The following is a 13,674-nucleotide window of genomic DNA, read 5'->3' as shown; positions in this document are numbered from 1 at the left end:
GCGAACTTGGTATAAATATCTATGTGTATTCTGAAAGTATATGTTATAAGGAGTCCATTTTACCCCCTTTTAAATATGCACAACTTATTGTTTCCATAGCCACACAATTTAAAGTTCAATAGTATTGTGTATAGTATGACAGGCCTAGGGTAGGCTATATGAGTCCGTATAGAGTTAGTATGGCATATACCTATAAAGACGAATTTGGCATAAATATCTATTCTGAAAGTACAAGGAGTCCATTTTAGCCTACCACCCTAAGTTTGAACTAAGTGTTATTTGATAATAGTGTTATTTTAGGTCTTGTTAATGAAAAAGGTAATCCTTCCACAATTATATTAATGCAAAGTATAATTGTATAAAAACATTAACTTTAAATCGATGTATAGTACATTATTATCCCCTTTTTCTATGTTTGTTTTTGTTCCCCTCTCTTTTAATAGTAGCCTACATCAGGAGATGGAGACGTTTGTCCAGAGAATGTCCTTAGACGGGCTCTGGTTTGTCTGTGCATTTGCACATGCATTTACATAGGCTAAGTTTCAGCAACATGTTTACATTTCGTGTAAACCTTTGAAAAATACTCTGAAAACCGAATTTTAACCTACTTTATCTGATCGTTCATCTGTACCTTTATTTTGACGCTTTTCGCCGCCATATTGCCCGCTATTGTCGCGTACTGTCGCTTACTGTCGCTAGCTCCACGGAACTCTTAAATGTTTTGACACATTTCTTCTGTTTTCTTTTTGGCCGCCTCACTTGTCACCACAGGACATGGCAACGCCACCTACCGACTAGGAGGATGAATCGACAAGAAAGTTTTTTATTTTAATATATCAAAAGGTTTATTAAAATCATGATCTTATTAAAACCTTAAAAAACAACCAGCAACATGACATGTAAAAATATTTTTTTTAAAACTAATTTGATTTTATACAATGGCATTTATCTAACAGGCAGGCACTCTTTTTCACAAAGTAACAAGTTTGACATATACATTTCACAACTTTGTTTTCTTTCTACTGTCCTGTTATCTTCAAAACTATTGCCTTCTGACACAATGTATGTGCATTTCGCTGACCATTACTAGAATGTGATATATAGCATGGCTGATGTAAACTATTCTGATCTGGTCTAATCTGCGCTAGACTGTCAGTTGTCTTTTCCAGCTCTCACCACCAAGTCACACTTCAGGTGTATTTCCCTGATTGCACATGATCCTTAATTGGTGCCACAAAAATAAAAGACATAAAACTGGATTTACAAAACTACATATTTAAAATATATAAAAAGGGTTTGATAAAAAACTATAAAGACAGCATGTCTTCCTTTCTTCTTTGCTTCTCTCTTCGAAGGGAGTCCCTTTGCTTTTGTTTTTAAAAGACAGTCTGTGTGGACGGGTGGGCATCTTGAGGCTTCTTCACAGCCCCAAGGCCTCCAAAGAGGCGCCCTCCAAAGCGGATGGCCTTCAGTAAGGGGCAGCCTCAGCAGGACACCGTCCTCCTCTCCTCTGGGGTACCTATCTGGTGCTCAGGGCTGCTCAGGTAGATCTGTGAGAGGCTGGTTACTCAGCAGTTTCTTTTTTTTCTTCTGTGAAGAAAAAGACAGAGCAATATAATCAGAAAAAAACTTTTTTTTCTCTGTGCACATAAACACGTCTGTCGATGGGTAAAACGGGTTACCTTTTTAGGAACGGACTCCTCCTCAGGTGGAGCTGATGGGGTCGACGGTACTGAGGTCACTTCCTCCTTTTCTCTTTCCTTGTCTTTGTCCTTTTTTTTCTCTGCACAAAATATTAAGTGTATCGTACATAACTTCACACATACCTTTTTGAATTCAGACAACCGCAAGTGTTTAAAAGCACTTAAAGCATTTAGTAGCTTGAATCCTCCTGGAGTGGGACGAGCTTTACAGTTAAGAAACATAATGGCATTAGGTTCCATAGAGCTAGACATGAGGTAGTAAAGACACACCACTTACTTTTCTTTTTGTCAATTGTGGGTTCCAAAGTTGTCACGGTGACCAGCGACTCCAGTGCAGGTTGTGGCTCTGTTTCTGCAACACTCTGTTGGCTTTGCTCTTCACTCCTCTCTTCCGCTTCATCCTTAGTCTTCTTTTTCTTCTTCTTTTTCTTTGGTTCTGAGGGGACCTCTTGAGGTGTAGGCTCCTCGACAACTACCTCTTCCTCCTTTTTCCTTTTCTTGTGCTTCTTCTTCTCCACAGGAGGATCAGAGGATGGAGGCTCACTGTCTTCTTGGGGGGCACTGACATGTTCATTGCCTTTCGGCTGGATCTCAGTATTTTGAACTTCTAAGGAATCTTTAGTTGAACTGTCTTTAGAAGAGGTCTTATGAGTCTTTGACTTTTTATGTTTTGTGTTGCTGGTATTAGCACTCTCTTCAGCTGGTGTGACTGTTTCTTTGTTTTCCTTTAAAAGGGCATCTGCATTGTGACCTTCTGTAGAATCTGAGCTCTTACTATCTGTAACTGCAATCTTAGTTTTAGTTTTTTTGGAGGTCTTAGCTGGTGTTGAAAATGAACTGCCATTTTGCTCAACTGAGACAGGTGCTATCTTGCTGTCAACAGTAGAATTTGTCACTGTACCATCTTCTGGAGGGGTTGTGCCTTTACTGTCTTTTGAGGGGGTCTTGGGAGTCTTGTGTTTGCCAGCTTTTGAAGTCTTCTCTGTGTTTTCAACTTCTGTTGAATTAGTTGCTGCACTATCTTTAGAAGAGGCGTTGGGTGTCTTGTGTTTCTTAGCCTTTGAGGGTGTTGTACTACTTTCAACTGATGTATTGATTGTGTTGCTGTTTGAATTTGTTTTTACAGTTTCTGTGGTAGAAGGAGATGCCTTGTCTGGTAATGAGGTTGTAGTTGAACTGTCTTTAGAAGGGGTCTTGGGAGTCTTGTGTTTGCCAGCTTTTGAAGTCTTCTCTGTGTTTTCAACTTCTGTTGAATTAGTTGCTGCGCTGTCTTTAGAAGGGGTGTTGGGTGTCTTGTGTTTCTTAGCCTTTGAGGGTGTTGTACTACTTTCAACTGATGTATTGGTTGTGTTGCTGTTTGAATTTGTTTTTACAGTTTCTGTGGTAGAAGATGCATTGTCTGTTAATGAGGTTGTAGCTGAACTGTCTTTAGAAGGGGTCTTGGGAGTCTTCTGTTTACGAGGTTTTGTCTTTGTGCTTTGATCAGCTAAGGCAGTCACTGCATTTTCTACGTCACAAGAATTGGTAGCTGTTGTTTCTTTAGAGGAGGTCTTGAGATTCTTTTCTTTCAGTGATTTTTTTGGGGTCTTGCCATTCTGGTCAGCTGAGGCAGTGTCTGTGATCTTAGCTTCTGAAGTACCGTTATGCGATATGGCTTTAGTAGTCTTGACCTTTGCAGACTTTGATGGATCCTTCTTAGTTTTACTTGTTTTTGTCTTACTGGCCTCTTGAACATTTTTTGTCTTCTTGTCATCAGATGGGCTCTTGACTGTCTTTGATTTAACTGCTTTTGACGCGGAGTTCTTCTGGGCACCTCTGGGTTTTGAAGGGGACTTCTTCACCAAGGCAGTAGTTTTTGAGATCTTTGCTGCTGGTTTCTTTCTGGGCGTCTTTCTGCCATTTGATGGACTCTTGGAGTTTACCGAGGTGATCGCTTCCATCCTTGCAATATCAGCATCTGTTAAAAGTGGCAGAACAATCAAGTACAATCCAATACGCAAACCCTTTTTCAAACACCAGCATGCAAGTTCCATCTCCTATGATTATACAGAATACATAATCAATGAGCGTGGTTCCATGCAGCCAATAAACGGTTTCGAATCAGTTTATTGGGAATAAAACGAATATGCGTGTGTCTGATTTAAATAAATTGAAAAAAGCCATATTCGGTTTACTAATAAATCGTTTGCACACCCTAGCATATGCCTGTTTTAAAAGGAATATTGGGTCATGAAAACACCTTAAATGGAATATGCTCCCAGAAGGAAGAGTGTTGTAAGCCTGTGCATGCTCAATTCACACAGAATTAGGATAAAATTAACCAATTGTCTCTCATACACTTTCCTAATCATGGCGAAACAACGCGCAAACTTTTGGAGAAACGAGACAAACTTATGTCTTGCAATCATGCAAATGTCATTGAGTTCATCAACGGGAGAAAATGTAGTCAGCAACGTTTTTAAAAAGATTTGTAAAAAAAAAACTTACTGGCTGGCTATCGACATACGCCTGAACAAGTGAAATACAGGTGGAAGACCCTGAAGACTCTGTATTATTCAGCCAAAAGAGGGAATTCCACCAGCGGAGATTTACTCTACGTTATGACGTTGGGAGCCTATTTCTGGGCTGCGTCGCTGACTTATTCGGAATAATGTTGATTGCTATGTAAACAGGAATATGCTCAAAACGTGACATTCTACCTGCATGTAAACAGGTTAAACAGAATTTTTATTTGGGCAATAAACTGATTCAAGACGGTTTATTCTCGACATGAAAACGCACTCAATGTCAGTGACCTTCCTGCCATCTCTCGATCACTCCTCAACTGCCTCTCTGTCTAGTACCTGTCAGTTCCAAGGCAAGTTTCTTCCATTTCTCCACATCCAGACTGCTGTCGGAGTCCGACCCATCTGCATCTGTGGTGGAAGCAGTGGGAATGGAGGAAACTGTGGAAGCTGCCTCTGGTTCAGAGCCTTTCCTTCTCCGCTTGGCTTTAGGGGCTGGAGCATCAGACTTCTGCTTCCGTTTTGCTGGTTTCCCTGCGCCCTAAGTAGACCCAGGACAAAGGGAGATATCAAACAAACAATATCACAGTATCACCACAATAACAGTAATAGACCTTGAAGAAAGCATACCTGTGTGTTCTTCTTAGAAGGTGTCTTGCTATCTTTCTTACTGGCTCTCTTTCCTTTGGGATGGGATGGTGATGCTACCCACCAGTAACAACAAATCAGATCACCATATCAGAGAAGTGCAAAATTCACTGCAGACAACAGTTAATATTTTTGTTGAGCTTAGTTACATGGTACGGTAACGAACACACTCAATGCTGGAGATTGTATCAGGTCATAGCAATATTGCAAGGCTGTGGTCAACTATCATTTGCTCACAAATACCAATATACAAACCTACCAGTAGAGGGAACTGTTTGCGCATCTGTGTTAGTGACTGGAGTTGCTGGTGTGTTGGTCTTGGAAGTTTTTACCAGTGGTACTGATCTCTGGAAGCAGCAATGGAACATGGACACATGGACACACACACACACACACACACACACACACACACACACACACACACACACACACACACACACACACACAGTTTGTGTAATAATACTGTAAATATATAATAATTATATAACATAATAAACAGTTATGGGTCATTCCACGTCAGTTCAACCAGGGCCCACGCACTTAGGTCTCAAATTCTGAAAAAATTACCAGGTGTACCTATGTTACCCAGGAGACACACTGTAAAATTACTCTTATGTAAGATCAATACTTTCCAAGATACAGCCAGTTTTATTGGGGGAGGAGGGTGTTGATTTTGTTCGGCCTCTTTTTTTTGTCAAAGTTCACAAGCCCACAGTGCAAGAACTAAACCATGTAGGAGGCTCAAATTTTGCATGCTGGTACATAAATAGGAATAGTATGTAGCAAAATCGTCACGTTTGGTCTGGATAATCCTGCATGGTCACAGCTGTCCCTCAAAGTTGATACAAATGTTATTGGAGTTTTTGGCTGGGCTCTGTTTAAGCCTTCAGAAGACATATTTGTACTCAACATAGGCTCTTGATTTATTTTCCTTACTGAGATAAGTAGAAACACTCTCACAAAAAGCAATGAACAGAAAATAAATCCCTTCAGGGTCTGAACAGCAGACCTCACAAGTCTGAAAAATCATTTTGGTTATCATTTTCAGAGCACCCAAGCACCTTGTGGGAATATACAAAGATTTTTTAAATATGTTTTTCTTTATTCTCCATGATCCCTTCTTTTTGAAAACACCAATTTGACTTGTCTTATGTAAATCTTTCTTTTTTATTTTCCACCCTGAACATGGGCAAAATGCCCCATTGACATCAATATGTTTTATATAGAGTCACCACACTGCCACCTGTGGTTGTATAGAGTAACCTGTGGTAGCTCTGAAAATGATAACCAAAATGATTTTTCAGACTTGTAAGGTCTGCTGTTCAGACCCTGAAGGAATTTATTTTCTGTTCATTGTTTTTTGTGAGAGTGTTTCTACTTATCTCAGTAAGGTAAATAAATCAAGAGCCTATGTTGAGTACAAATATGTCTTCTGAAGGCTTAAACAGAGCCCAGCCAAAAACTCCAATAAAATTTGTATCAACTTTGAGGGACAGCTATGACCATGCAGGATTATCCAGACCAAACGTGACGATTTTGCTACATACTATTCCTATTTATGTACCAGCATGCAAAATTTGAGCCTCCTACATGGTTTAGTTCTTGCGCTGTGGGCTTGTGAACTTTGACAAAAAAAAGAGCCCGAACAAAATCGACACCCCCCCTCCCCCTGTAAAACTGGTTGTATCTTGGAAAGTATTGATCTTACATAAGAGTAACTTTACAGTGTGTCTCCTGGGTAACATAGGTACACCTGGTAATTTTTTCAGAATTTTTGGAGACCCAAGTGCGTGGGCCCTGGTTGAATTGACGTGGAATGACCCTTATATGAAACTGTAGGGGGTGAGTTAATGTTGCATGTAACATAATGAGACTGCATCTTCCTTACAATTTCATCTATGGGGGTTCAATTACTGATTTTTGTTGTTTTAAAGACACACTCAATGTTGATAACAACAGGCTGTTGTGCTGTAGTTGGACTAAGCTTAGATCCTGCTGGAAGACTGAATATGACAGTTACATGACGTAGCCATAATAAGACCGGATAAAGTAAGCTACACAACCATACATAGCCTACAAATGCATACACACAAATGCCAGGAGTGATGCATAGCCATAATTTATAACACAAGCCTTATATCTGAGCTGTCGTGTTGACAGGTGTTGCATATGTTATAACACCTGTCTACACTCTAGTTCAGGCATTTCCCTGTCTGATCTTTAGATGCAGCTGAGCAACTGCTTACCTGGGTCTCCTCATCGTCACTGGAACTTGATATACTGCTGGAAACTTCAGCAGCCTTACTTCCGCTCTGCGACCCCCTGAGTCCAAAACATAAGCGTTAAAGCACGACAAATAATGTATGGAATAAACAATTAGTTGTTTACAATGTCTATTACTCACGCGGTCCATTTGTTATAAATATCACGTAAGGAAGTGCTTGCCACACCTTCTTCCCCCTGCAACATGTCCCACTTGATCAGACAAATAAACATGAAGCGCTGTAGCCTAATCAGCATTTGAAACAATGTTACCGTTTTTGGACCTGAAACAAAAACAATGTGTCAATGTTTCGGCAAGAAAAGAAAGAGTGTGGAAACCTTAGGAATATGCTTTTTGAGCACGTTGGCTGCTTTCTTGTAACCGTTGTCCTTCAGATGCCGGTAGATTAAGTTCATCAATGCGTCACTAACATCAGGTTTATCCAGAGAAGCCATATTTCAAATAATAAGAAATTGTGGCCGAAATGTCAGATCTATTCTGTGAAAACCGAAACTACATTGGTACGATCATGTTGCTCTAAATCCCACGTTGTTAAACTTTAACCTTTGAACTGAAGGCGCCATTACGCCCCTGCAACGCTATGCATGCTGGTTAATGTAGTCGTTTGTATACAATACAAGAACACTAATCGTAATCCGATACTGCCGAACTACAAAATTGGAAGATATCCGAGATATCCTGTAGATGTCGCCTTGCGCGTAGATATCAATCATAGACTGTATTATACATTCTTATGTCTATATGATAAGAATCAGAACGGATGAATACGGTTCATAGGCCTATCTATGGTCTTACGCTTCCCAGCATGCTTCGCTGACGCCGCCATGTTAGTACAGGGTTCCGATCTTAGACGGTATAAATCTCTCCTTTCTGTGCTAAACTAACCTCCGGCCCGCCCGTTGACCAGTTCTAAAGATGCCAGACTTTTGTGCTGCCTTTGGATGTTCCAATGAAAGGAATGAGAAAACAAAAAAACAAGGAATAACATTTCACAGGTGAGTAGTTGTTTTAGATGCTGATTTATAGGTAGGTAGTATGCTATGTCCCCGAATTGCACTGTCGTTACAAAATATGTTTTGTTTGTAGATTCCCAAACGATAAATTGAGGCGAAATGCATGGAAAGCAGCAGTGAGGAGGAAGGAGTTTGAGCCAACACACCGTACAGTGCTTTGCAGCTTTCATTTTAAATCTGAGGATTTTGACAGGACTGGACAGACAGTCCGTATAAAGGAAGGAGTGATCCCATCTATTTTTAAGTTTCCTGATCGTCTTTCCAAAGTTAGTGCCACGACAATTTCTTATTTAATCAAATTTAATTTTCATTTTTACTACCCATGTGTGTAATGACCACTTTTTCTTTAGCTACCTAGGTCTACATCATCAAGCAGGACATCAAACAAGGCAGCTACAGAATGTCCAGGTCCAGGGTCAGGTAGGCCTACTGACAGAGGACTTGGAGAACTCGACCTCAGTGAGAGATCAATCTCAGTGAGTGAAATATTTCTTTATACACATTTGTTGGATGCTGGACTGATGTTAAAGTGAAGTTTAGAAAAGTGATGACTCGTTTGAAGTTGAAAAAATTTAAACATTTTTGAAAAAAATGTAAACATTTTTTCAGGATCATCATAGGCCTATATGCCTTTGACTCAGTTAAAGCAAAACTGAAGTTAGTTGAATCTCAGGAGAAGTTGAAAAAATTACGACGGGACTAGAATTTAAACTTTACTTTTTTTCTAGCTACCTAGTACATCCAGGTCACACAGGACATCAAAGGCTACAGAATTCCCACCTCCACAGTCCTGTACACCTGTCCGAGGACTCAGTGAGGTGTCAATCTCAGTGAGTGAAATCATTTTTGTTTTAAACGTATTTGTTGGATGCTCGGTTGATGTTACAGTGAAGTGTATAAAAGTCAGGAGACTTGGTTTAAGTTATTGACAATTGAAATACTTTTAAGGATCATGGGTAGCCTATGCCTTGGACCGAGCTAAAGCAAAACTGAAGTTAGTTGAATATCAGCAGAAGGTGGAAGAAGTACGACAAGACTTAAGAATTTAAAATCTCCCTTTTTTCTAGCTATATAGTACATCCAGGTCAAGCAGGACATCAAAGGCAGAATTTCTACCTCCACAGTCCTGTACACCTGTCCGAGGACTTAGACCAATCGACCTCAGTGAGGAGTCCATCTCAGTGAGTGAAATCATTTATGTTTTAAACATATTTATTGGTGCTGGGCTGTTACAGCGTTTATAAAAGTCAGGAGACTTGGTTTAAGTTATTAAAAATGTAAATATTTTTCAGGATCATGATTATGCCTTGGACCCAGCTAAAGCAAAACAGAAGCTAGCTGAGTATCAGAAGGAGGTGGAAAAATTACGACGGCAATTAAGAAATGCCAGGGACAGGGAAAGAAGACATAAGAAGACTGTGAACTCCTTGTTAAAGGTTTTAAAAGGCAAAAATATATTAACAAAGGAACTGCTGAAAAACTTGAGGACTTCATATCAGAGATAAGTTTAGGTAATGTATTGATGTTTTTTAAAAAAAGCTACATCATTAGGCCTACGATATTATTATATCTCTGGCTGAGTTTTTTGCATGTACTGTTCTTGCTACTTATTACAAATATTGTTTGCAACAAGGTTCAATTTTGTCAATTTTACATTACATTGTACAGATAGGTGACAAATTAGAGAGAAAACCTGGATAAATGAGTGGAGAATGCACACTCGTGCATTGCATGGTACTGTTCTGATGCGGGAAAGACCAATGCTCGCTCTTTGCCTAGGGGTTGTTGTGAACTAAAACTAAAGCCTTCCGCACCTCACAACATGACCAAAACAAACACAGAAAGACCCTATCTGCTAACCCTACACACTAGCCCTACCTGTGGTGCACAAACTTGGAAGTAGGTCCTAACTGTGGTGTGTGTGTGTGTGTGTGTGTGTGTGTATGCGCATGTCAGCTTGACAGGAGCTTCAACTGCAGTGTGCTGGCACTCCCTGCCCAGTACTTCTCCAATACACCAGCGCTATGGCTAGACCAAGCGTCGGTTTTCATGTAGTAGGTATCTGTCTAGGATAATTTAATTTTGATTATTACTTGAACAAAGAACTTGTTGAGGTTGTCTATTGAATGAATTATTGACTATTTAAGTTGTTGAATGAATATGTTTGGTTTGATTTAAATTATCCCAATATATGATTTGAGATTTATAAAACATTTGTGTTGTTTGTTTAATTGGATAATCTAGCTAGCTGTGGCTAAAATTTGGCAGCAATTACTGCCTGGTACCCCTGAGTAAATGCCATATTTAAAATTTAAAAATAAGACTTCAGTTTAGCACAATTACACCATGATGATACCAGAGCTGCTTTAGGGTGTACACTGGGCACAGTTCATTTTTACCGTGCCGGAGTATGGTTCTTTCTCGTTCTTGGCCCGCACTCACACTGGGTACTGTCAAACTGTATCCAGGCTCGGTTGAGCCGCTGTGCTCTAGAATCAATCTTTGCATAGGTGCGATCATGAGTCCAACCGTATCGTGCCACCTCCTAAAGCAGACCCGGGCAAGGATAAGCGTATCGTGCCGGGTACAGTACTGAGCGAACACACTGGTCAAACAAACCGGACTTTGGGGGTCAAACATACTGTACTAGGGGTCAGTATGGATGGCATGGTGTGAGTACGCCCTTTGTCACAGTGGTATATGTGCACATACCGCTTCAGTCAGGGCCACTAGGAGCTCTCTTTTTAATTCCATCAGTGCCTAAAGTAGGAGCACATGTTAACGGACGTACACAGTCTTTAAGTTAATTTGAAATGCTTACCTGAAATAACTGTGTAAATAATATCAGTACAACTTACTTGTAATATTAACATGATAGTGGCTCTTTGAAAAACAGTACCTTCCATACCTATCGGATGTAGTTGTGAAAACAAAATTAGTACACATTTACCTGATATGACATTTAATTGTGTTTGAAAAGCGCAACACATGACTAAGCTCTCTCTTTTATGAACTCCAGATGGATGGAACAACAGTCCAAGCACTTCAAGAGTGTTGTGGTCCGCTGTGGCATTGCTCCAGGAAACGCAGGCTACGCCCAAGCACAGGATGGCCCCATGTGTCTGTCAGCTGTTGACATGTCATCTGTGGTACCATCTGAGGACTATGACATTGCATCCTCTCCTTTTGAGAAAGTCGCTGGTGTTGAGTTAGACCATAGCTATTTACAAACTAGCTTTGGGTGTTTAACCAAGAACACTCATGGCATGAGGCAGCTTACATGTGATGTATGCCATAGCAGTTTGGTTTCTAAGGCTGTACCAGCATAATAACTACCACCCGGTGACCTTGACAGACATTTCCAAGGACTAATTCATAGGTAGGTCGACTGAGCTCTGCATCCGATGAGCATCAAACATTTAATCAACAGCACATCAGTGCATTGTGTCTCTCTCAAACAGTGTTGTCAAAGCAGTCAGGTTTGGAAGACATGTTTTTGTATTTTTAAGTATAGTTTTGGGGCTTTTTGCCTTCATTCAGATAGGATAGAAGATGGGCAGGAAGCGAGGGGGAGATAGAGATGGGGTAGGATTGGGAAATGACCCGGGCCGGACTCCAACACCGGTACCCGTGGGCACTTGGACTCGTGTGAAACGGGAGCTGTAGCCACTTCTGCCACAGCGTTTCTCATATGGAGATACATTTGCAGATTATTTTGCAACAAATAACTTCACCTCAAAACCACTGTGTTATTGCCAACTTCCTGCACGTTGTAGGCCAATTTCCTTTAAAAATTAAAGATGTATATCATTTTCATCATAATGTGAAGGGAAATTGCTATCCCTTTAAATTGAGTTTAATTTGTTTTCATCTGATTAAGCTTTGAGCGTTTTGAGCTTTGAACTTTTCATTTGAGAAAAACTTTTTAATAAAACATGCTTCATGAAGTACCCCATTGTAAGGGATCTGATGTATTTTTGTAGCATTCATTGTAGTAACTACTCCAGAAATAACTTTCCTAAACTGAGTATATATTTGTGTATTATCTCCTCACTACCTTTTAAATTAAACCATGCTTGTTCAGTCACCTAGTTTCATGACAAAATTGAGACAGCTCTGGTCCAGCAAAGTAATTTGAAGCGTAAACATTTTTTCCTCTCTCCAATTATCCTTGTTTAACCACAGTATATTTTCACTTTGAGCCACATTTCTGCTGAATGCTTGAGACTTACTGCTTCATGGTGGTCTTCATGGTGGACTATTCATGTCCGCAGTTTTACACGTCACTATAATGTTGATGAGGATGAGGGGGAAACTAGGAAGGTGTGATCCAACATTTAGGGGAGCAGCTAAATCACACTGCTCTTCTCACTTGAGCCACAAGTTGAGGTCTGGTCCCTTCTCATCAATCTGTATCTCCAATTCTTGGTTTGAGTTTTGAGGTTAAAAAAACAAAACAAAAAAAAAACAGTAGCGCTCCTCAGTCTACCAATCATACACACACACACACACACACACACACACAAACGTATGGCGACACTACAGTAGATACCTTTTTTCTGTTCTAGAATTCCTCTCACTTTTACAATGATACAGGACCACAGTGGTGGCCACCCACTCCTCAGACAAATAAAATACACAAGTTGAAAGCTCTTCACTCTTGGTTCTGGCCCCATCAGATAGAAGGGGCACAAGTGTGTTTGTACGAGAGAGCAGAGAATGGGCAGAGAGAGACATGGGAAACATGTGTGTATATATATGACTGGCCGGATGAGGGATAAGTGAAATGAAACATTCATCCATTATGCAAGATAGCATTTTGTGTGTGCATCTACATAACCTGCTTGTAAGTGTCCTGTCTCATGTGTGCACATTGTAGTTATATTGGTCCTTATTACACTGAGAGATGAAGTTTGTAATGGGATATATCACTGCTGCGTCTGTCTGTTTGTATGAAGAAATTTAAAGGGTGGTCAGATATTACTCGAGGCTGAAAGAGGTTCATTCATTATCAGTGAAACCAGTAGGAGCATGAGGAGCCTCATGGTTCCCAGCAGCACAGAGCCAAAAGAGAGATGAGTTTGGGTGAAATGCCATCCGAGCAGTCTAGTCTAAGCACTAACATCTCTCACACACGCACACACACACACTTTATACTAAGGTCTACCCCTAACTCAAAAGCAGTGGAATCAAGGTTCTCAGGGTTTCCCTATCCTGTTGGTTTGAGTGTGTGGGTGTGGTGTAATGTGTGTGTGTTTGAGTTATGTATCTCTCTGTGTGAATGTGTGTGTTTCTGTGTGTGTGATTCAGAGTGTTTATTCAGGCTAAATTCATGAAGGGTGGTCTGTTCTTTCAGGAAACAAAAACCCACCTCACATTCCTCAGATCCAGCCACATGGATGTGTGTGTGTGCTTTGTGTTTGAGGTACTTGTAATTTAAATATGAATTTATATTGCATTGAGGGACAGTCTGAGTCTGTGTGTGTATGTGTGTGTGTGTGTATGTTCCTCTTTTACTTTTG

At 40.3% G+C, this 13,674-nt stretch overlaps 1 protein-coding gene and 1 long non-coding RNA gene across 5 annotated transcripts; one reads left to right on the top strand and one right to left on the bottom strand.

Moving 5' to 3' along the window:
- Window positions 1-861: 861 nt before the first annotated feature.
- Window positions 862-7,660, bottom strand: tcof1 (treacle ribosome biogenesis factor 1). 2 transcript variants are annotated; one of them, XM_042075001.1, is made up of 9 exons: window positions 7,457-7,660; window positions 7,260-7,315; window positions 7,102-7,177; window positions 5,115-5,202; window positions 4,838-4,911; window positions 4,547-4,748; window positions 1,981-3,660; window positions 1,683-1,783; window positions 862-1,590 (listed from the first exon to the last, which is right to left on the bottom strand). In XM_042075001.1, exons 1-9 carry the CDS (start codon window positions 7,571-7,573, stop codon window positions 1,531-1,533), a joined length of 2,454 nt encoding a protein of 817 aa, XP_041930935.1. In that variant the 5' UTR covers window positions 7,574-7,660; the 3' UTR covers window positions 862-1,530. The 2 variants fall into 2 exon arrangements, with proteins under 2 accessions (XP_041930935.1, XP_041930936.1); XM_042075002.1 differs by having other exon boundaries at window positions 7,260-7,317; window positions 7,465-7,660.
- Window positions 7,661-7,870: 210 nt separating this feature from the next.
- On the top strand, window positions 7,871-12,211 carry LOC121694916. 3 transcript variants are annotated; one of them, XR_006025951.1, is made up of 8 exons: window positions 7,871-8,134; window positions 8,226-8,418; window positions 8,503-8,628; window positions 8,881-8,982; window positions 9,220-9,333; window positions 9,445-9,663; window positions 10,109-10,210; window positions 11,172-12,211. It is a non-coding gene; the product is annotated as an uncharacterized LOC121694916 (long non-coding RNA). The 3 variants fall into 3 exon arrangements; XR_006025949.1 differs by having other exon boundaries at window positions 7,872-8,134; window positions 10,109-10,206; window positions 11,172-12,210; XR_006025950.1 differs by lacking the exon at window positions 10,109-10,210 and having other exon boundaries at window positions 7,878-8,134; window positions 11,172-12,209.
- Window positions 12,212-13,674: the final 1,463 nt, after the last annotated feature.

The sequence above is a fragment of the Alosa sapidissima genome, chromosome 20 (genome assembly GCF_018492685.1).
Source record: "Alosa sapidissima isolate fAloSap1 chromosome 20, fAloSap1.pri, whole genome shotgun sequence".
In the NCBI taxonomy this organism is placed as follows: domain Eukaryota; kingdom Metazoa; phylum Chordata; class Actinopteri; order Clupeiformes; family Clupeidae; genus Alosa; species Alosa sapidissima.
The sequence above is the reverse complement of the archived record's forward strand: the minus strand, read 5'-3'. Positions and strand labels throughout refer to the sequence as shown.

Coding starts and splice junctions, on each gene's coding strand:
- tcof1 (XM_042075001.1), bottom strand. CDS start 7,573: ATGGCTTCTCTGGATAAACCTGATGTTAGTGACGCATTGATGAACTTA. Junction 5,203..7,101: donor GTGACGATGAGGAGACCCAG/GTAAGCAGTTGC, acceptor TGCTGCTTCCAG/AGATCAGTACCACTGGTAAA. Junction 4,749..4,837: donor CTTCTAAGAAGAACACACAG/GTATGCTTTCTT, acceptor GGGTCTACTTAG/GGCGCAGGGAAACCAGCAAA.